Source organism: Oryzias latipes, chromosome 22 (genome assembly GCF_053564925.1).
Source record: "Oryzias latipes strain Hd-rR chromosome 22, Olatipes_Hd-rR_3.1".
In the NCBI taxonomy this organism is placed as follows: Eukaryota; Metazoa; Chordata; class Actinopteri; order Beloniformes; family Adrianichthyidae; genus Oryzias; species Oryzias latipes.
The window spans coordinates 12,643,052-12,664,526 of NC_136258.1; the positions used below are offsets into that span (position 1 = coordinate 12,643,052).

Consider the following 21,475-nt stretch of genomic DNA (forward strand, 5'->3'; position numbering starts at 1 on the left):
TAAGGCATCTCAGGCCAAAACAATTGTGTTTTGACTTCAACAATCAGGAATGTTTTTCAACTCCTCTATCTAACAAATTGGTTCTTAGGTAAAACTACTTTGTGTTTTTGTTCATAAAAATATGTTTTGCTGCTCCAGATCCTGATCCAAATCCTAATATTGATTTTTGAATTTACAAAGGTTATTTAAATCTTTTAACAAAGAGGATCCATTCTAAAGAGGAAGATGCTGGTATTCTTCACCTCATAGATGATCCTCTGCACCAGATCAAACTCTCCCTCTAGGGAAGCATCCAGCAGCAGAGCCAGAGGGTTGAACTTCACCCTCAGACTGTGTCCCGTCCGCTCTGATGAAGGCTTCTTCAGGTTGCTTCGCTTTGTCTGCAGGAAAAACCGGAATGAAAACATCTTTCCATCTTTCTTCCAAAAAAGGTAATTTGGTTTGCTTCTGGGGCTTTAAGTCATGTACCTTGGGCAGTGAGGGAGGGGCAGGAGGCAGTGGAGAGGGGGGCTTGTGTCTTTCTGAACTGTGACCAGGACTGGATCCTCTTTGGTCGTTGTTGTTCTGATCTTCCAGCTTTGTAGGTGCAGGACCTGTGCTGATAGGTTGAGATGAAGAGACCTGGCTGTTGCTGCTCTCTGCTGCTGCCGCCACCTCTTTGGATGCTTCTGGAGTAGATAAAGGAGGAGACGAGCGGCGGGACTCCAGGTTCACTTTTTGACCTTTGGCCTCAACGGCCGCAACGCTAACATGCTTGTCACCAGGATCTGCGTTTCCATTGGCTGAATGGATGATGTCGGTTTCTCCTAAAAGACTGTCAGGCTGGTAGAAAGTGTTGCCTGCAACAGAAGAGGAAACTTTAGTTTTTTTGTTTTGATTTAACTTACTGAAACCACATGAACATCTATAAGTCTCTTACCTGAAACTCCCTCCATGCCTCCAGCTAATGTGTTGAATCTACACATCACAGCAACATGAACGTAGTTAAAAGATAGCTTGAATTTCTTTATTTGGTTCAAAAACGAACAATAACTCACCTCTGGTAAAGCAATTTCTGAATGTTGGGTCCCTGAGGGCCCTCTGGCTCAGTGATTGAGCTTCTCTTCTTCAGAGGTCGTGGAGCGTTGCTGAGACGCCGGCGGAGAACCTCCAGATCCGCATCGCTCTGGTATCGGAGCTGTGAGTGAGCTGTGGGAGACGAGGACGTTTAACATTACAGACCACTGCTGTCCAGCCGAGGTCCTCCAGATCTACCACCAGATCTACCACCAGATCTACCACCAGATCTACCATGCTGCTGCCTCGAGCCCTCCCTGCACTGCTTTCTGCTGCTGATGACATGGATCAGGTGTTCCGTCCATCAGATATGTCAGAAAATCAAAAGCAGGGAGAGCTGGAAGACATGCAGGATGGTAGACCTGGAGGACCAAGGTTGGACAGAAGAAGGATTATTACATATTATGGTCTATACTAGTTATGAGCACTTGATGTATTGCTATTCTTGTCAAACCATAAAGACACCAGCAGTTTAAAAAGTCTATACAATTACATGTTTGTTTTTCAAAGTGTTAAAATCTTTTCTGAATCTTCATAGAAACATATTTTTAATTGATTTTGTAGTATTCTTTGCCTTTATATGAATTGTAAAATAATTTTAAAAATGAACTCAAAGGCAAACCGTTTTTACCATCTTGACTCTTGATTATAACAAAAGACAACTTTTTAAAAACTACATTAAATAAAAATACAAAAAAACTCAAATGTGTAGAGCTAAACAGACAAATTAGTTTTGAAGTTTTTCAGTACTGCTTTTCAATTTTTTTCATTTGAGGTTCAATTTAAATCCTATCTTGTTAAACACATTTGAAAACTAGAAAGAAACTGTCAGATTTATGACCTTTTTGTCATAAAAACATATTTTTAATGTCCAAGAGAAAAACTGTGAAAATACAGTGTTCACCAAAGATTTGGTGCAAAGTAAAATAATTGGCATTGAGGTATTTAAGTTTCTTTTTCAAGTTTTAAAGTATTTTTCTTATATTTTTAGAAATGCTCCCCTCAACAAAAGTACAGAAAAACCCCATTCAGTGGGGCAAAAGGGTATGTAGTCAGCCACCAAGTTCTCTCACTTAAAAAGATGATAGAGGCCTGTAATTTTCATCATAGGTAAACCTCAACTATGAGAGACAAAATGAGAAAAAAAGATCCAGAAAATCACATTGTCTGATTTTTAAATTAAATTGGTAAATTATGGTTGAAAATAAGTATTTGGTCACCTACAAAAATCTACAAAAATAGGAGAAAAAATTAGCTCAAGATGTTTATTTAATCTAAACCATAACCAAAGTACTGCATGTCTTGATGGATCATCTACCTACCCACTGGAGTGAGCTTAGTGGGACTTAGTGGACGAGGGATGTTGTCCACACTGGGTGGAGGAAGGATTTTACCATCACCGCTCTCTCCTCCTTTCACTCCTTTATCTGTGACATCGTCTCCGTTTGCTTTTGTTCCTCTTCCTGCCTGGTAGAAGGGGACAGGGGACGCAGAAGTGGAAGAGGCAGGAAGGATGGGTTTTCCGTAAACTGTGGTGAAACACACACAAAAAAAACGGGTTAGGGTTTGTTCTTCTTGCAATGTTGACGTCTCACCCTGCAGTCTAGGCAAAAATGACATTTCTCACCAGCTTTGACTGTAGTTCTGTTGCTGAGAGATCCATACTTTGTGGCCTGAGGCTGATGGAGGTACATGCTGTAGATGGAGCTGCTGTTCATGGTGGCGGGGCCCTTTCTGGGGGACTGCGGCCTGGACGAGTGGTCGTGCACGTAGGGACGCACTGCCACAGCTGGGGGGGGATCTGTGCGCTCTGTTTGCGGAGACGCTGGAGTTGGCTGGGAGGAAATGGCAGGACCTGAAAGCAGATAAAAACATGATCGTAACTCATAATTTAATGGAACAGAATTCAAGTGAACACAGGAAGCTAAAAAGCTTTTCCTGTGGAGGCGGGGCTAAGCATACCTTGGCTTAAATGAGGAGGGACCGAGATGCGATGCTGTATTTTCTGGGAATTGGGTGATGAAGACGGGGAGGAGGCGCTGTTTGTGACACTGGATCGGGGCCAGCCCAGAGTACCAGGAGCAGAGCGGGGAAGGGAGCTTGTTGCACAGTGATGCCCTGCTGCCTGGTGAGTGGCACTGGGGTATGTACCATAACCAGAGGGGAGCTGGTGGGCAGAAAAGAAATGCACTATGCATTTAAAGCCAAGCCTGTCAGGAAAAGCTTCCAAGAGAAAACAATTTCCAAAACCGGCAACTTCAAAGTTCCCTTTAACAGGAATGGGTTAAACATTGACTAAAACATTAAGGCTCCACCCAAAACCAAAATGTTTAGCCTGTAGGCTTTAAAATAATTTCCCATTCTGAACATGCAAACCCTTTTTTATTCATAGATGTGCTGCAGAAACCTTACCTGTTCTGGACTGCCGCTTCTCCAGTCTGGTACACTTTTGCTGATGCTCGGCCATGACGCTTCATTTGCTGAACAAAAATAAAACGGGGGTGGGGGGTGGAACAAACGCACTGAGGTTAGTATGGGGAAGACAACTTAGAAATGACAAACCAACACAAATGGAGCTTACAAAACCACAAATGAGGGGGAGCGTAAAACAAACATGTCAGTGCTTAAAGCAGAGCTGGGCTGTCGGGGCCTGACAAAATAGGAATTAACATTATATACATTTATGAAATTTTAAAAACATATTACTGCATTAGAGAAAGGAGGAAAAATGATGCCACTGAAAGCCTTACTGCAAATAGTGCAGCTCATCGCTCACTTGGACGTACGGAGCCCTTAAGCTGACATGGGTAAAATAATAAATATTTCGTTCCTATGAAATAATATTCCATTCCCACAAAATAATAAAATAATATTCCGTTCCCACGAAATAATATTAGGAAAATAGGGGCATAGAAAACAATAGAGGGAATAAACGCTTGAGGTCTGGATGTTAAAATAGAAAAAAATCTTGCATCCATCCTAAAAAGACGTTCCTCTGATTTTGAGCTGGTTTACAAAATATACGTTTTCAACTTGACATGTGGTTGGTCATAAATTGTTTAGCAAACATTTCTACTTCTGCTGTAGAAATAAGTTTTTTTTTCTTTTGACCATAATTGATAGTTTTCAGTGATATGTCTATTTTTTGTAATTTTTTAAAATACTGTTTGTTAAAATTTAAGTTTGGACTGATAATTAGTTAAACTTCATCCAAAGTCCCTTTCTGAACTTATTGCCATTATTAGTTATATTGTTGATGAGGCTCATTTTTTACTTTATCCGTTCAAAATAAATAAAACACAAAAAATGCTACTGTAAATCAGTTTGGTTTCATTTAATAAAGTGGGTTTTTGCAGATCACCTGAAAGGTCTGACCCACCCCATCAGAATAAAAGAAACTTATTATAAAGGTGATGTAAAAGAAATGTGATTAATTTACATCATCCAATCTCTGCAATCTCTATTTGTTGATTTTCCTTGTTATAAAATTGTGTACACCTGTAACAAAACCTGCTTCAGTGTTTGTTCGTGTTATATACAAACGTTAAGATCCACAATTGTTTACTTGACAACATTAGTAATCAGAATAGAACATTGAAGTAATTCATGGAACTGAAACTTTTTTATATTCAGTCTCCTTATGAGTAAGTCTTCCAAAAACACATGGAATAAACGGCAGTTGGATATTTTGTTTGGTGTTTGTTTTTAGTGACAATGATCTCAGTTAAACAGACACCAAGCATGAAGCTAAAACACGCACACTAAGATTGCATACTTATGCACCATTAGCAGCAGACTTCTGATGTTTGCACGGATAGAATTTTCCTTTTGGATTACCGGTAATTAACTTTGAAAACATAAGCAACACAAACATGAAAATACAGTCAAAGAACCTTATGCTGAACTTATAAATAAGTCCATAAATCGTCCTGAAAAACATTTCCTTAGCACAAAACATGTTATTTTAAAACATGTTAATTTTTGAGCATTTTTCTTGTTTGCTGATTGTTTTTCTGTTGTGCAGCTTGTAGAGGTTCTTCACTGACATTATATTTGTGAAACTAGAGACATCTTTCCCACTCACACACTCTTTCTTACTCAAAGGATTTTGCCCCCTTAGGATAACTTTGTTCCAAAAATATAAATATGTATAAAACTTTTTTCCTCAAGAAATTCTTTTTATGATTTACTTATTTTTTGTTCATCTTTCAGACCTTCAAAACAACCAGATTTACCTTTAAAAAAACTCTCATAATGACATTTTAGCCTTTTGAAATGTTCACGATTTATTAGTAGAAAAACATTAAAGTGGTTTTGTTGAGGTTTATGCGTCATATTAGAGCGATGTGGCTTTGACTCAACTTACAGAGCTCGAAAAATCAAATCTTAACAGTATAATGAAAGAGTTTATATAAAGACCCACATCGATGAAAATCATGTTTTTGGTGTTTTTAAAATGTTCCTGTGACATTGTTCTATGATGGAGAACTTGTATAAAGAAAATTAAGCTAAGAATTGTGGAAAAAATAAATATAAAATTGATTTATGAAAATAAATCATTTTACAATTAACAATTTCTTCATGTTTTTTCTCCATAAATCAATTGAACAATTTGGACTTTAAACAACTACCAAACATTAAATAATGCATGACTACAACCCTTACAGTGCTAATTTTCTAATTTTATAAACATTAGGGGAATGGTAGCTTCACAGTTAAGTGATCTAACTGAAAGTTCAATGACCTTACTTGACCTCTGTTGACTAATAGTTGTGTTTTTCTTGTAAGTCAAGTGATCTGTTAAACCATTAAAAGACTTCTAAAATCCAAGACTATCTCTAATTGTTACAATATCCCTAATGTCTGTCATTAAGATGAACTGAAAGCAACAATTGGCCAAATCTACACTCGAAGAAGAATTTGCAACCGTTACACAATGGTTTGGCACAGATATCAGAGCCAGAGCTGCGTTTCATACCAGACAAACACTGATTAACTAATAAACTGGGAGTTCTGCTGCCGCTTTGATAAGCTGGAGCTGTGCAGGCTGGTATGTGCCGCTGCCGCAGGCCCCTGCTGACCTCAGGAAGAAAACAGTGACGACACAACAACAAACAGCTTTGGAAGAGGTGGAAAGTTGGGCATCTGCCAGAAGGCCTGGATTAGAAGCTGCCACTTGAAGTTATAGAGAGAAGGACATTGTTACTGAATGAACCAGTGACAAGGACAGAACAGGGACAAAGGTTAAGGCCACAAAACCTGTTATTTGTACAATCATGATATAGTAAGTATTTAAAGGTAAATCAGTAGTTTGGAGGAAATGGGGGTCACTTACTTCAGCAACTATTGAAAGAAAAATTCTGTAATCTCACATCTATAAACAAACATGAAGTTTCAAAAGGACTCAAAAGGAGCAGGAATGTGGTATTTTGGTTCACAATATATAATCAAGATGGACAATAATAAGCTAATAACTAGCTGATAACCCAGTTGACAAGTTTATGGGCTTTTGTTTAACGCTGATTTGTGTTATATTCCTTTAATAAATGACAATAATTTCTCTGGTTGGCCTAAAGAATATTACACCCATGACAGAAAATGCCCCCTAATTTACCATGTAATATTCTGTTGTATATTTATAATTACGATGGCCAAAATTAGAGTTTTGCTTGTGTTTGTGTGCTAAGCAAGTCTTGTCACCAGTTCTTTCCACATTCCTGTGAATTGGCCTTGTTTCGATCTGGTATGTTTCACCCAAAGAATCAAGAATTAGGAAATCTTGAACTGTGACAAGCCAAAACGTCCACAAGGGGGCAGTATGGCACTCAGTAGTGTTCTTTGTTATAAAACTTACCCAGCTAAACTGCCTGTTCACTGTGTAGAGGGAGCGACACCCCTACTTCTGAAATTTATCAGAAAGGTTTTTTGTCCCCTTTAAGGTTGTAGACTTATTTCTCAGTCCCAAAGAGTGTTTATAGCTGGCAGCAGTGGATGCAGTCTATTTTGGACAGAAAAACAACTAGAGGTTTTCAATGATTGTTTTCTGCAATCGACACAAAAATATTTTTTGCAAGGTTCACAAAGGTGGAATAGTTTGACATGAAAGCAGTTCATTGCCCCAGACATTTTAATTTCATAATTTCTTTAATCAGGTACTGTAAGTCACTGTAAATCAATTCTCATTTACAGGGAAGACCTGGACCAATGAAGCCTTCATTTTATTTTTGGACTGTGTCCATAATATTGTTTTCTTTTTACAAATCTTCTGTTGAGCAGTCAGTTAATTTAAAGTCACCCAGAACAAAGCGAGAAGTTACGTTGACCTTTTTGTCAAATTGACCAATCAGAAGAGATCTAGCTGTCAGGTGAGAGGAAGATCACCCAATAGTTGCTTGGTTAAAACTCATCGAGAGGAGTCAAATTAATTACTTTAAAATAACCAATGCAAAACAAAAAATACTACAAAAAAGTAGTAATCAGGTGATCCTAAATCTTATGTTTAAAAAAGATCTTTTTGGATATGAATGATCTATTTCTCTAAATTCTCAGCAAATAAAACATCCCTTCATCATCTATATTCAGTAAGTCATTTGTTTTAGGGTTCTATTGTGAGTGGTGACAGCCACCACAGCTAAAAACCCGCTGTCCTGCAGACGCACACACTCACACACTTATTACACGTACTGTAAATAGCTGTAGAATGACATGGCTCAGATTTCCCGTCATTGCTGTGCCCGCCTGTCTTAACCATTGCCCTGCTATGATTTACAGCTCTAAATGTTCCACGTTACGCCGCCGTGGAATAAATAGAACTGTGGCATTTGCTTTGGCATTTGTGAAAACAATGGGATTTCTAACACGACTGCTTTGCCTCGCTTACACACACAAGCACTTTTTGCTGTAAATATTTCTGCTCCACCATCACTATCATGAATTCATCTGCAGAACTACTAAATACGAACAATTCTAAAAGTCTACAAGTGAAGACATTTCTCACTAACTCCCAGCAACAAATGCAAATATCTACTAAATTTTCCAGATTAACATTTTACTATTTTTAAACTGGTTATGACTGTTACTCCTCTCTAGTATATCACAGATGCTAATTAAATGAGTCTGAGACCAGACTGGGTTTCTTCTCTGAAGCTGTTTCCTAACCTTGAGCAGCTGCTGACTATCAGATGTCTTGTCTGCACCCTTATACACATGACCCTTACATTTTAAGGTCATTTTGTGAAGCTGATTTAATTATGTCTTCTTCCGCACCATCTGGCTTTTATAGTGACATCAACCCCTCCCAGCATGGCGGGTTTGAATGCTGTCTTCAGCTTTTCCACCTATAAAGATAGAAGGCGCGGTCCCCTTCAGCTAAAGACTCTGGACACGGATTCTCAATGTGTGTCTACGGGCCGACACAAATTAGTCTTCTCTGCACAAAGCAGTTATACCTTAAAGCTTTTACTGCCCTTACGGGCAGATATGGGCAGTCTGCGGGCAAAAATGGGCAAACCCTAGCCGGGCAGTGGCTCACAGGAAGGATCAGTCATAAATTACTCAGTGCCCCCGTAGAGCAAAAATGTTCATGCACATTTTTTTCTGTAAGCAAACATTTAAGTAAAAAGGGTGAAGTAGGGGAGATTTAGGCGTATTGTTGGGATTTTTCATAGTCCCCCAAATCTGCACAAGTTAGTGCCGTTCAAGTAATAAGTGTGCACTCCGTCCTTAAAGCCTTAGAATTGAGGACATTTGACAGAGTGTAGTGTGTGTGGGTATCCTACAGGCATCCTATGAGCACTGTCGTATTACTTGCACACCCCTTGCGTGCGGCATTCGTACCTGGTCAAAATGGGCCAGTATGCGCACCTCACTACCGATTAGAATGTGGCATAAAGGTCACTGTACGACAGCACGTCGTGAGTGTGTGCAACTTCATTTTAACATAACTTCATGAAACCCCTACCATACGTGGAACAATGGCACATTGTACTTACATGACATCCATTGAGATTCGGCCCCTAAAGAGGTGGCCGCTCCTGTCTAAGACCCTCCATGGGCCCGGACAACCCAAAAACCCGCAGCACCTATATGGGTTTAACCCCGTACAGATGAATGGGACTAACGCTACGTTCACACCAGGCTTGTGACGCACATTCTTGAATGCGCATCTATCATATGGTGTTCGCACTGGACTGTCGGTACCCGATGCTAGCGCACGTTCACCAACGACTGTTGGATCTCGTTCCAGGCTTTTCCTTTCACAGCTCTATTCCAATATATGAGAGACTTGGTGTCATAGAGTTCCAGCTGGGCACAAATATTCAATTTTAAAACGTTTGGCACTTCCGCGAATTCAAAAAGAACGCCATCTATACAATATTTAGACGCGCTTCAAATGTAGAGCTGTAGAAAACTTGCATAGCAAAGCAAGAGCGCATGAGTTTTGAACTTGTAAGCCAGAAAGGCGTGTTGATTCACATTTGAACTGGTCGATTGAACACGTGTTGCCAAGGGCAGTGTGAACATATCTTTAGTCTAAGGAGCTGCTGGTCCACCATCGATAAAGTGACTTTCTACAGCAACCCCTCTGGGACTCACTGTTGTTACTGTCCTTCCCTTGAGAGGACAGAGATCCCTGCAACATCTCAGTGGGCTCAGACAGGACGATGTCTAAATCTGACACTTTCCATTGGCTGGGGGGCTTCCTGATGCCACTCCTGTCCTCCTCTATCCAGCAAAGCCCACAAGACAGGAACAACCCACCACATGACATCACACCAACAGTGACAACAAAGGGACAGTGAAGTGATCACAGCGTCACAGATTACAATTGATGTACATTAAAGGCAACACGATCAACAAAAGACGGGGAAAAAAAGACAAGAAAAAAAAAGGAGGAGAAAAGTTAGAGCTCAGAGGTTGACCATAAAACTAAACATGGGTTTGATTCTACCAACCTGAGGCAGAACGAACATGGTTCAGGGGGGAGGGTTTGGATGGGGGGTCCGCAGGAAGAGGGTACCCCGCCTCTTGTTTCCCCTCAGCAGGAACCTGGATGTAGGGGCAGACGGCCGCCACTCGGCCAGAAACTCCACCGCTAGTTTGGGGGGAATTCTGAGGGGAGGCCGGTACTCCACCGTTCATGCGGCTCAACTTGGGGGAGGCAAAAAAAAAAAAAAAGTTATGAACTCCACAGTTACCAACAAACTAGTCATTGAAAGGTCAATCTGCTTTGTAAAAATTCAGGGGTAAAATAGCTGGGGGTAAAGAGGGGCGTTCTGTACTTCTGCTCTTTTCTTATGCAGCCGTTCCCTTAAGTCGCCAATGCGCTGGTCCATCACCGACACCTGGGCATTCCTCTTGTTCAGCAGGTCCTTGTTCTGAGCCAACTTGCTGCTCTGCTCCAGATTATGACGGTTACGGGCCTAAAATTGAAGAGTTACAGTTTTTGGATCAGAACATGTTACTTCTTTGGTATTTAAACAAATCAAGCTCTAGTCATTTCATTGTTGGTTATAAAATTGTACACCATGTCACACTTGGTATATTTTTCAGCCATTTGGAATTCAACTGAGGCAGGTGTTTGTGGGAAAGTGCAAACCACCTGCAACTCCTGGTAAAGTTTCCTCAGCTCCACAGCTGCAGGGCCAGACAAAGGGGATCCTTTATGACCGGTACCGGCCCCCTGGGTTCCTGGGAAAGCTCCCTGAGCTGGAGCACCAGAGTGGAGCTGAAGGCGTCCTCTCCTCAGGTCTTCCAGCTGTTGAGTTAACTGGAAACACGAGAAGTTAACTAAACTGTACTGTAGCTGCTTTTGGAAAAATGCTGGTCGATCTTCATAGCAGATCCAAAGTACCTGATCGACTCGGATCACAGCAGACTGCAGCTCTGCCTGCTTCTCTTGAAACAGGCTTGAAACATGATCGATCTCTGCAGCTGGAAACAAAAGCAAAAAAAAAACAACTTTAGGGAGGAATCCCTGCTGCTTCCATTGTTCTTCCTTAATGTTTAGCACTTTCAAACATTTTCAGGAGGCGCTTACAAAGATTTCCGTTGATCACTTTGCTGTAGTCCACCTGTCCCCTCATGGCTCGGATCTTCTTCAGCTTTGCCTCCTGCGTCTCCATGCGCTCCTTCAGCCGCTGCAGCTTCTCAGCTTCAGGCTGGTCGAGAAGACGAAGCAAAAATCACCACAAGTCATACGAGCGCCCACATTTCTAGATCTTTTTGTGTGCAACTGATAATCATTGCTTCCTTGGAGGATAACGTCTTTCTGCCGGTCAGCTAAGATGCTTACCTGAGTCTGTCCCTGGTTAGATTTGCCCCCTTGCTGAAGATACCGCAATCTCTGCTCCTACAGGAACACGAAGGACACTTTCACACACTTTATTTCATCATTAGCATCATTAGCCTGATCCGCATGTTAGGAAGGGGGGTGTTCAATGACATCACAGACTCAGAATAGCCTCAAAGTTCCTGTTGTACCACACTATTAAAAAAAGGAGGAGCAAAGCTGTGATACTGCTTTACAAAGAGGAAAACAACAATGATGCAGCTGCGAGTCTACCTATCTAGAACTAAGTGCATACATTTTTTCATTTATGCTTTGTATTTTTACTAAAGCCTGTTCCATAGTAACTGGGCTAACTGGAAAGACAATTTAATTTTAAGGCAAATCTGACGTCCCTTAAACTCTTAACCATCAAATCTGCACTTACTTGCTTTTTAAAAAACATTTTTTTAATTAAATGAAAATGAAAAGATATGATAGACCTGAAAACCCTGTTTTTGTGTGTTTGAGCTAAATGTGTAAATGTTCTCTTATAATTTACTCATTTAAGGTTTGTCATTTGAAACAATTCAGTCAAAGGAGGCAGTTTATTAAAGGACTCAGCAAATGTTTTGCTTTGTAATCAAAAGGTTTAGCTGCATTTGAATCTAGATACATTTAAAGTTAGGGTTGTATGTCACTAGAACTTGCAAATAAACTGTCTAAGACTTTCATGAGAAAGAGCCATTAAAGCCCCATCAAGGCTTGCAGGTTTGATAAAAGAATAAATGATATGAACCCATTTAGAATATAAATAAAATAGATACTAATGTACCACAAACCATTTATGGAAACGTTCTAGGAGAAATGGATTCATTAAGTTGCTTTGCTCTAGTACAAATGCTCACAATTTTTATTTTTTTACTTGTCTCTCCATCAGAATGTTCTCTTAATATATTTGATTATGCAAAGAAGCAATTCAACCATTGTTTCAGTTTCCAAATCAATGTAAAAGTCTTTTTTTACCACCAACCTCCTGTCCACTCAGATGAAATTATTATTATTATTGATCATCATTTTTCTGATGATGAAGGGCACATATAAAGAAAAATTAAGCTTAATACTGCGTTTCTGAGTATTTCTTTACTCAAATAATTGTGAATTAGGAGCAGATTTAAAAATGTCTTTGGGAAAAGCTTGATTTTGGCTCAAAAAAATGTCATTATCATAATTAAAAGACCACTGGAAATGCTTTTACAACATATCAAAAAATGATTGGAGTGGGACTTTTAAAAGACGGATTTACACTGTTGATGATGTTTGTTCTCAGAATTGGATGTAATTCCTGTCGACTCACTATAGGACAGACTTTATGTTGAAATATGTTCAATGTAAGTTTTCAATCACACACGTCCTTCTCTGAGTTTTTAGTCCACGGTTTTCTGTCAGATGCTGTTATCACCCCTTTGTCACAATTCAGGTTTGTGTGTCGTCATGGATTTCTTATTACCACATTTTTAATTCTTTCTTGTTTCCCTTTTGTGTTTGCCACCGTCTTCACCATTTAGGTCCTCCACAAACCTTCATTCCTGGGAGAACCCATCCTTAAAATGTACTTAAAAGTTGTGTTTGTACACTGTTTACATCTAGAGTACAGAGCGAATAAACAAAACACATCGTATATGTGAGCTCTCGAAACTATTTTCGCATATTTTGTTAGTGATTGTTTCAGCCATAGATTTTCACTTGGACAGCGTTTGTTTCCCAGCTACAACAAAAGCAAACGTCTTCAGGGACGCCGACCGCAGACGCAGATGGAGGAAGAGGGAAACGAGGCCCGCCAAGTGCGATGCTGACTGAGGCGCTTTACACCTTCTTCTGTGTATCGCTGCCCATTGCAGCTGACCAGTGTGTCTCTCACACAGACTCACGCTCACACAGGAAGATGGAAATGGAATGTTGGCACGCAGCCACCTATCATTTACTGAAAGCACAAACACACTTTGAAAAACACATTACGTAACTGTTCAGATAGACAGTAATAGCACTGTATTTTAGAGGATTTTTATCCCAGCAGGCCTTAAATTCATACAATTTGCAATATTAATCAATCCTTGAGTTGTTTTTATGTCCACAAAACATTGAACACCTTAACAGAGGTAAAAGAATTTCTTCCACTCCTTAGAGGTCAGTTTAGCAGAATATTATCAGCAGCTTTTCCTGCTAGCTCATCGTTTGGATTTTTCCCTCACATACAACTTCAGTTCAGTTTCCCAGCAGCTGCAGGACACCGATGACTATGTTTCCTGTCCGCTCAAAGGTCACATCCTAAATGTGGGAATGAGGAAATGCGAGCATTTGTTCCCCACAGAACATGTAGTTTGGTTGAGGCACACGGGCCTCGATAGAGGCACGATTCTGATCCGCCATAACGTACATTTGACCTTTGCAGCTAAACCTAAATGCACACATTTTTGTGAGTGACAGGTAATCCATCCTGCAACTGTGTGTTTGTGTGTGTGCGTGTGTGTGTGTTACCTTGGCCAGCAACATCTGCTGTTGAGCCTCGATTTGTTGCTGTTGTCTTGTTGCCATTTCCTGGAGCTCAGAGAGGGTCAGCTCCACACGGGGAACCTGTATGAACACACACAACACACGTGTTCCACTGTGTATTTATACAACATGTCATTCTGAAAGAGCCTGGGCTTTCCCATGTTTGCTCCCCGTTCCCACCTGTCACTGTTGCACGTCAAGGCAAAAACAGTGAGAGGAGATAAAGCGCAGCTGCACACACATACACACAATATATCAGCTCAAACTTTAGGCCGCAGCTTCAGCAGAGAGCTCCTTTAATGTTGTTGGGCACCAGCTGGTGGCCTTGGCAGACTGACAGAAATATAGTTTTGGTTTGGGGTGGGGGTTCATACTGTTAATCACAGCTCTGTGACCCAAAACCAACATCAGATGGAGGAACTCAGATCTCATGTATCAGTTGTAATAACTAATAGGTTTTTTTAAAGACTGGATCAGTTGTGTTGGTGTGTGAGATTTGGGCGGCCATGGTGGTGCTGGGTAAAGGCTGCAGTTTGGTCCCAGCTACATCCTGCTATTGTTTCTGTCCTCCAACACACACACACACAGACTTGCACTGCACCTGGTGTGTTGCCTTTGTTCCAGATACATGAGAAAGCACTGCAGTGTTTAGTTTAAGATGAGAACTTGGAAGTTCAACTGTAAATGCTCAAAAGTCTATTTAATAAATGAAGGAAGCACCGGATTTTTCTTTTTCTTTCTATCACCCATTGACTAACACATCCATCCATCTTCTGATCCAGCTGAATCCCTTTCAGGGTCACAGGGTTGCTGGAGCCTATCCAACTAATTGTTGGGCAAAGGCGGGATACACCCTGTTGCAGGGCTACACACAAACACATACTTGGGACCATTTATAATCAATTCCCCTGCAAAGCATGTTTTTGGAATGTAGGAGGAAGTCGGAGTTCCCAGAGAAAACCATGGGGAGAACATGCAAACTCCACACAGAAAAAGTCCCATTCGAGATTTGAACCAGAACCTTCTTGCTGTTAGGCCAGAGTGCTAACCGCTTCTCCACTATCACATGCATGAATAGTTTCTAGCTGAAGAACCAGATGAGCCTGGAGATACTTTTCTGGTACTTTCTAGACTCAAAACTCACCTAGTTTCTCTTTTCAGATAATAAAAATTCAAATTGAATCCAGAATTTTTTCGTGTTTTTACACTCAGAGTGTTTGGACGGGGGGCCGTAAGGAGAACTTTGCAATTAGAGAAAAAATAAGCATAAAAAATGAATCCAAATATATGAATTGGATTACTCTAAAGGGGTAAAATGGAAAACAGATGTCCGTTCCTTTTAAAAATTACACAAATAAAAAAAGATGCCAGGATTTAGAAGGAGTATAAACTTCTTCTACAGTTGAAATCGATTTGAAACATGGAAACAGCAGCTTTGGACGGAAGCCTGAAACCGGTTAAAGTGTAAACTGTTGTAGTTACAGTGTTCTCTCATTTATCACAGAGGATAGATTCTAAAAATAAGCTGCGATATGTGAAATCCGTGAAGTGGGATTTCAGATGTTTTAAGGCTGTAAAAGTCCTCACTACACAACTTATACATTTTCCCCGGACAGACAAGAACATTTTGATACTTTCCTCTCTTGTTTAAACTCAAAGTTCAAAAAATGAAGTTCAGCATTAAAGAATGAAAACAAAGATCTAATCGCAATAAAAGATTTACAAAGATTTGCCGAGTTGAATGCATTCTGTTCAAAGGACATGGCGGGGATTAGATTGATTGACAATTGGTCTACAGCCAATAGGGACACAGACCACAGTGAGCTGTTAAAAAAAAGTTACAAAAAAAAAGGGGAACCTCGATATAGTGAAGGAACACTATTTCAGAGTATTTGCTGATTGGAGGATGACTTCCTTGTTTGGTGATAGCATTTCAGTGTGTAGGAAAGAATCAATAAAAAACCCATACGCCCACAAAGTTACTATTCAAACGTTTTTTTGACCAGTATACTATTTTTTTTCCTCCTTCGTTTGTATATCTGTGCATTTGGAAGAGTCTACACCTTTTCTATAACAGTGAGTTGCTCCTTTGTTCTGGCTTTGGGTTCACACAGTTTGGTGGTGTTATGGAGAGTTGTGAACCATGTTGTTCTCAGCGGTGAGACACTTGTCTGTTAAGCCAGCAGCTGTTGGCTGTAAAGAACATTTCAGAGTCTTTTAATATGCCGACTTGCGTAAAGCGTTAAATCTGCCGTCTTCAGTTACTTTGCAGTTAGCTGGTAAACCAACGGAAACTTAGCACCGCAAACACACAAAACCACACAAAGTGTTTTTGTCTAGTTTCTGGTTAACATATTTGATTAAGCTTGATTAAAGACCAAACCAACCTCATTGATAACTTTTACATAAGACATCACAACGTATTTATAAAAAATCTGTGAGGGTTCATTGGCAGATTTTTCACTTACAAGGGAAAATAAATCAACTTGAAACTGTTGTTTCACCTCACCTGTGTTATGTAATACAAATCCACTGGACTTGGGATTTATGATCAGCGTTTCTACATGCGGTTTACTAAAAGAAGGCTTCAGGCGGACTAATGTGTTTGAAAAAGGGAAAGTCTTTGGAACATTTTTTCTTGAATGAGTTTAAATATCAAGGTGTTGATGTTTTTTGTACAGTAACATGATGTTGGTGCCACATAGATCCCTCTCTACCTGCAGGTCCCAGGCCATGTTCAAAAGTAGCTGCTTGTACTTTAATCCATTTCATGAGTCATTTTTTTTAACCAAACTTCTCCAAAACACATGAATTGTTTACACACTTTTGATCTTCTGTTTCAATAAAAAAGAACACTTTTATTCCTAAATTAAAAAAAATGAATTTCCATTTCTTATTTTTAAAAAATTCAATTTTTTTTTTTAATTCTCCCCAGAAATGTCCACTGATGCAGATAATAGGCTGTACAAAGATCTTTTGTTGTGATTGCAGTGGGTTAAAAACAGCAATTATGCATAAAATGCACCATTAAACCCTTAAACACTGCAGATTCAGCTCCTGTGTTAATGCTCTTTGAAATACCATAGCTCTTCGGCTATTAATGTGATTCTACCAAATTCTAAAGCTGAGAAATGATGTAAGCAATTCTTCTAAATTTCAAAAACCTTTAAGTGTGGTTCTCAAAACAGCTTAAAGCCAGGAAGAGGTCATGAAACTTCCAGAATAAAACATTTAAAATGAAAGGTTAATAGAACTGAGTACCAGTAAGTTCACACGCACACACATACACAATACCACAACTGAGCCAGTTCTTCTTTTAATTTGATATATAGCCATTTTCCCCCCAGTTTAGAATTCACTCCACGTAAGCCAGCTTACTCCCTTGGGTTGCTTTTGTATTCGTACAGTCGCTTTGATTCGGTTCCAAACAGGTGGAGAATTAGCCCTGCACAATACATCAAAAATGTACTGTCATCGGAATATCAGCCAGTGTGATACGTATATTGGAAAAGACGGTGTAAACTGTGATAAATGGTTACCATATATGTTTACACAAATGCTAAAACAATCTCATGGCAGCTTTAAGCATTTAACGTCGTTGACCAATTGGATGGAGCCCTTTTATGGTAGATGGTCGCCTCCTATGTGGACATGGGTCATCAGGAGTATTAATTAAGTTATGTTGTTATGTATGTATTAGTTGTTTTCTTATTTCACTGTTTGTTCATTTCGCAATAATGACCACTAATATTGCACATTGCAGGTTTTTCTTACATTGTGCAGCCCTCTGGACATGAGGTAATCTCTTTCATGTCTTCATCTAGTTTAGTTCTCGGTCACCAACAGAACTCTCAGAAGCAAACCAAAAATTGAGGCAGACTAAACTACATAGAAAAATCCTAAACATTGCACGAAGAAGAAAAGCAGCTAGTCCAACCCACATGTAAAGCTTAGTTTTCCCCTGAGCAGTCCGCTCCGCTCTGGTTTAGAATCGCCAAGGCAATTCAGGTGAGCGTTTCCGATCAAAGTTGGACCGTGACGGCGCATGCTGGGTGAAGCTAACAACAAGAACAATGGAGGTCATCCGGCAGCTCATTTTGTTCCGCTTGGCTTATTGTACTTTATTTAAACAAAGCATTTAATGTTGTTGGAGAAAAGGTTGCAGAGAGAAATTTGTCGAAATTTCTTTTGTGGTAATGACCTTCAGCCTTATCAACATGTTTTAACAGTAGCTCCGCCCTAACCGGTCTGCTCCATTTCTTACATGGACCTACAACCAAAGGGGGCCCAAAATGGTACGATTCGGTCCAGCTTGATGGGTCTATTTTATGGAAACGCTCATGATACTAGACTGGTCTGGAATGGACCAGACCGAACCGCTTAGTGGAAACCAGGCATTTGTAGTTCTAACGATCTGCACCTCCTCACTGCACCATGGTTACTCTCTGAGACATTTTCTAACCTTCAGCCTCTTCAGTTTCCCACTGTAGACTGTGTTTTTTTGGTAATGCAAACTTATGTCACTTATTTTTCTTTAGCTCACTTTTGTTCTTTGGTTCAACCTAAGATGAACTGAGACTCTCAGTTCAGGTGAGCGTTCACACCTGCCTGGACTACAGCCCAAAACCTACTTTAAAGCCGTGATCCCACAATCCATGGATTCTGACCCTTTGAAAGTGATTAAACTTCAAATAACTGAAGAAGAGAGAACTTCGTGTGTGGCATCGTCATCAGCACTAGCGGCATTGATGAACGGCACAGACAGCTACTACACGCTGTGGACAGCATCGTTGTCTTAAGGCTGATTTATGAGCTTCTGGGAATGATAACCCTGACACAGCACTTTCCAACATAATGCGCCTACATAATGTTTTAGACAGCAGCAACGTGCACATTACGGGCTGTGGCAGTGTCATTATCTCAGAGCTGGTCTGTGGGATCACATCAGGTTAGAGCAAATACTGAGGATTTTGTGGACACAAAGCAATCCAATGAGTGGAATGATGTCTCTTTAAGGGACAACAGACTTTGATGGATGTTTGGGAATTCTGAGGTGATGCAGTTAATCTTCTTGTTCACTATTTTAATAAAACCGCTTACAGCATGGATCATCTCTTAGAATAATTTGTGCCTTTAATTACGCTTTAGTGTTTTATTAAAGCCTTAACTCATAACTTGATTCCTCTTATCGAGGATGTGGGCGAGAGGAATAAAAAGATGAGATTCATCTTTTTAGCACGTGACATCATATTGCACAATGACTTTGGAAGGAAATGAAAACCCCATTTTTAGCAAGGGAGGAGACTTTTTTTTGGGCCAAAATATTAATGAAAAACTTTTAAAAACCTAGTTCTGTATCAAATAATCTCGTTATAAGCAATAGGAAATGTACTTTTAAAGCAAATAAAGCTAGATTCCTGGTATCAATAATCCATTTCAAGAGAATCTTTACCAACAAAGCAGCAGCATAAGTCACAGTTGCATTTACAGTAACATTTACTGCAGTCTTAACTAACACTGGACTTCTTCTGAATCATCAGAAGTGTCTTAAGTAGACATATGGTGCCTCAGATTGACTTTTAAAAGCTCAATTCCTTACTCAGCACTGTCTGTAAATAATTGAGTAAATCCTGCCTTAAAGCGGCATTAGAAGCAGGTTAACGTCCACCACATGTATAAATCTTTTATGCAATATATAACCACCTGAGTCTTAATTCTAATGAGTTGAATTCAGGAAACCTAAAACATTTCTGACATTTTTGACAATTGTTAGAAATCAGAAGCAATAAATCTTTCCGGTCCCGGAAGTTTTCATCAATGTCAGCGTTTGTCTTCACCACTAAAAGTTATCAAACCAGCTCTCCTGCTTCAAACACGTCCACCGACAAAACACAAGATGCAGTTCCCACTCGCTGTGCTGAGCATTTTACCTGCAGGCTGTCCCATGTGATCCTGCAGGAGCGGACTTTAATTTTGCTGCATTGTCCTTCAAGAGTGAATTCCTGCACCAGATCCACCTCATTCCATTCCATCCTCGCAGCAGACCTTTACGGGGCTCTGAGTGGGGGGAGGACCGCTGCCAGGGGACAGAAACGCTTACAAGGCGTGGGAACCAAGAGCGATACAGATCCCAACTTTCCCTCTCGTTTGCCTCGTGATGTGCAGAGATTTACGCCACTTGCTCTCCGTCGACTGCTCTGCCCACGCTCCCTCCCTCACCCTCTCAGACTCATTTGAATGTGTTCTCGTGAGCGGGAGACCTTGCTTGTGATCATGCTTTCAGGTACTGCGGTGCAAGTACAGGAATTAAGGATCAAGTTTTCCCTCTCCTCTTTCCTTCCACACTCTCCCTCCTTTATCGCTGCATCTCTCCACCCCTCTGTGCAGTTTTCCCCATCATTCCATTTGCATATCTGCACTCCTTCATCTCTCGTTCTCTCAGTCCTTGTCATCACTCTGCAGCTGGCTTTTTGCTGCAGCGACGTCCCCCTTCTCCCCCCCTTCTCTCCCTCTGTCACGCCTCCCTTTTCCTCCTTCTACCACTTTCTCTCAGAAGGGAAATCACTGCACCACAGCCTGTTGGGGCTCTAACTGCTTTCAATTAACCTCTGCCTCTCCCCTCAGATGTGCGCCATGAGGAAGATGATGCCGGCAGATCTGAGCACAGCATCCGAACACAGTAGCTGCGTCACATTTTCATCCTGTTTCCCCTGGATCTCTGAAACTGGCAGAAACACACAGACTAACACACACACACGGCGGGGGGGGGGGGGGGGGGGGGGGGGGGCATGTGACCTGACTGCTGCGTCACACGTTTCTGTCACTCTGAGAAATGCTCATCTAGTAATGAAAGCTGCCTGTGTTGCTGCTGTGAGTGCAGGCCTTTGTGGGTGTGAGATCACAGTTTGTGTGTGTGTGTGTGTGTGGGGGGGGTACTCTGAGAATTATCTAGAAAAACAATACAAGTGATTTCAGTTGTGTGCATTTTCATGATTCAAGCAAAAAGATTGATGTCTCCGAAAGAAAATGAAGGCTGGAGATTTCGAAGTCTCTGGAACTTCAGTTCCATCATCCTTTCTGTGTCTCCCAATGAAGACAGAAGAGACAGAATCCTGAAGATAAACCTCAACAACCACCTGGTTTGAAGGAAAACAATGTTTTTTGGACAACATCTAAAAAAGATAACACTACGTTTTGGGTGAAAAAGCCATAGTAAGATTGTTGAAAACCAGTAATCTAAAAAGTGTCTTCGGGTGTATTCAGACTGGAAAAATCCTTTGTTCTGGATCGAGTCCCAAACGTTATGTTTGGTCTGTATTCAGACAGGCACCAAGTGGCCCATTCTGTTACGGACCAAAGCTTGTAAACAAAACCACGTGACGTCATCATGACTTCTTCAGTCATTGGCCAGGAACTACAAAAGTAGGTCAAAACAACAAGAGAAAGACAGACGATCCTTATCAAGACAGTTAATAAAACTTTATATTTCCATTACCAGTTTAGAACGTCGGGAAGAACACTATTGACTTGTCACTGTCATGGTGCCTCTGTCAGACTCCTCCCCCTCCAGCTTGGCTCCACTCTGCTCCTGATTATTCT

The 21,475-nt window shown here is 40.6% G+C and overlaps 1 protein-coding gene across 12 annotated transcripts in view; it reads right to left on the reverse strand.

Annotated features, from left to right (window-relative positions):
• LOC101164267 (apoptosis-stimulating of p53 protein 1) overlaps positions 1–21,475 on the reverse strand; it is a 237,134-nt gene that overhangs the window by 178,308 nt on the left and 37,351 nt on the right. For 5 of the 12 annotated variants that reach the window (XM_023951409.2, XM_078941336.1, XM_023951407.2 and 2 more), the window contains 16 exons: positions 13,862–13,957; positions 11,351–11,407; positions 11,096–11,216; positions 10,910–10,989; positions 10,658–10,825; positions 10,338–10,478; positions 10,011–10,206; positions 9,652–9,780; positions 3,469–3,536; positions 3,019–3,223; positions 2,684–2,911; positions 2,379–2,585; positions 1,038–1,188; positions 920–957; positions 469–839; positions 243–380 (listed from right to left, as the gene is read on the reverse strand). In XM_023951409.2, coding sequence (XP_023807177.1) covers positions 243–380; positions 469–839; positions 920–957; positions 1,038–1,188; positions 2,379–2,585; positions 2,684–2,911; positions 3,019–3,223; positions 3,469–3,536; positions 9,652–9,780; positions 10,011–10,206; positions 10,338–10,478; positions 10,658–10,825; positions 10,910–10,989; positions 11,096–11,216; positions 11,351–11,407; positions 13,862–13,957 — 2,394 coding nt within the window. Of the gene's footprint in view, positions 1–242; positions 381–468; positions 840–919; positions 958–1,037; positions 1,189–2,378; positions 2,586–2,683; positions 2,912–3,018; positions 3,224–3,468; positions 3,537–9,651; positions 9,781–10,010; positions 10,207–10,337; positions 10,479–10,657; positions 10,826–10,909; positions 10,990–11,095; positions 11,217–11,350; positions 11,408–13,861; positions 13,958–19,806; positions 20,317–21,475 lie in introns of those variants that run through there. The other 7 variants (XM_078941338.1, XM_078941337.1, XM_023951408.2 and 4 more) reach the window with 3 other exon arrangements.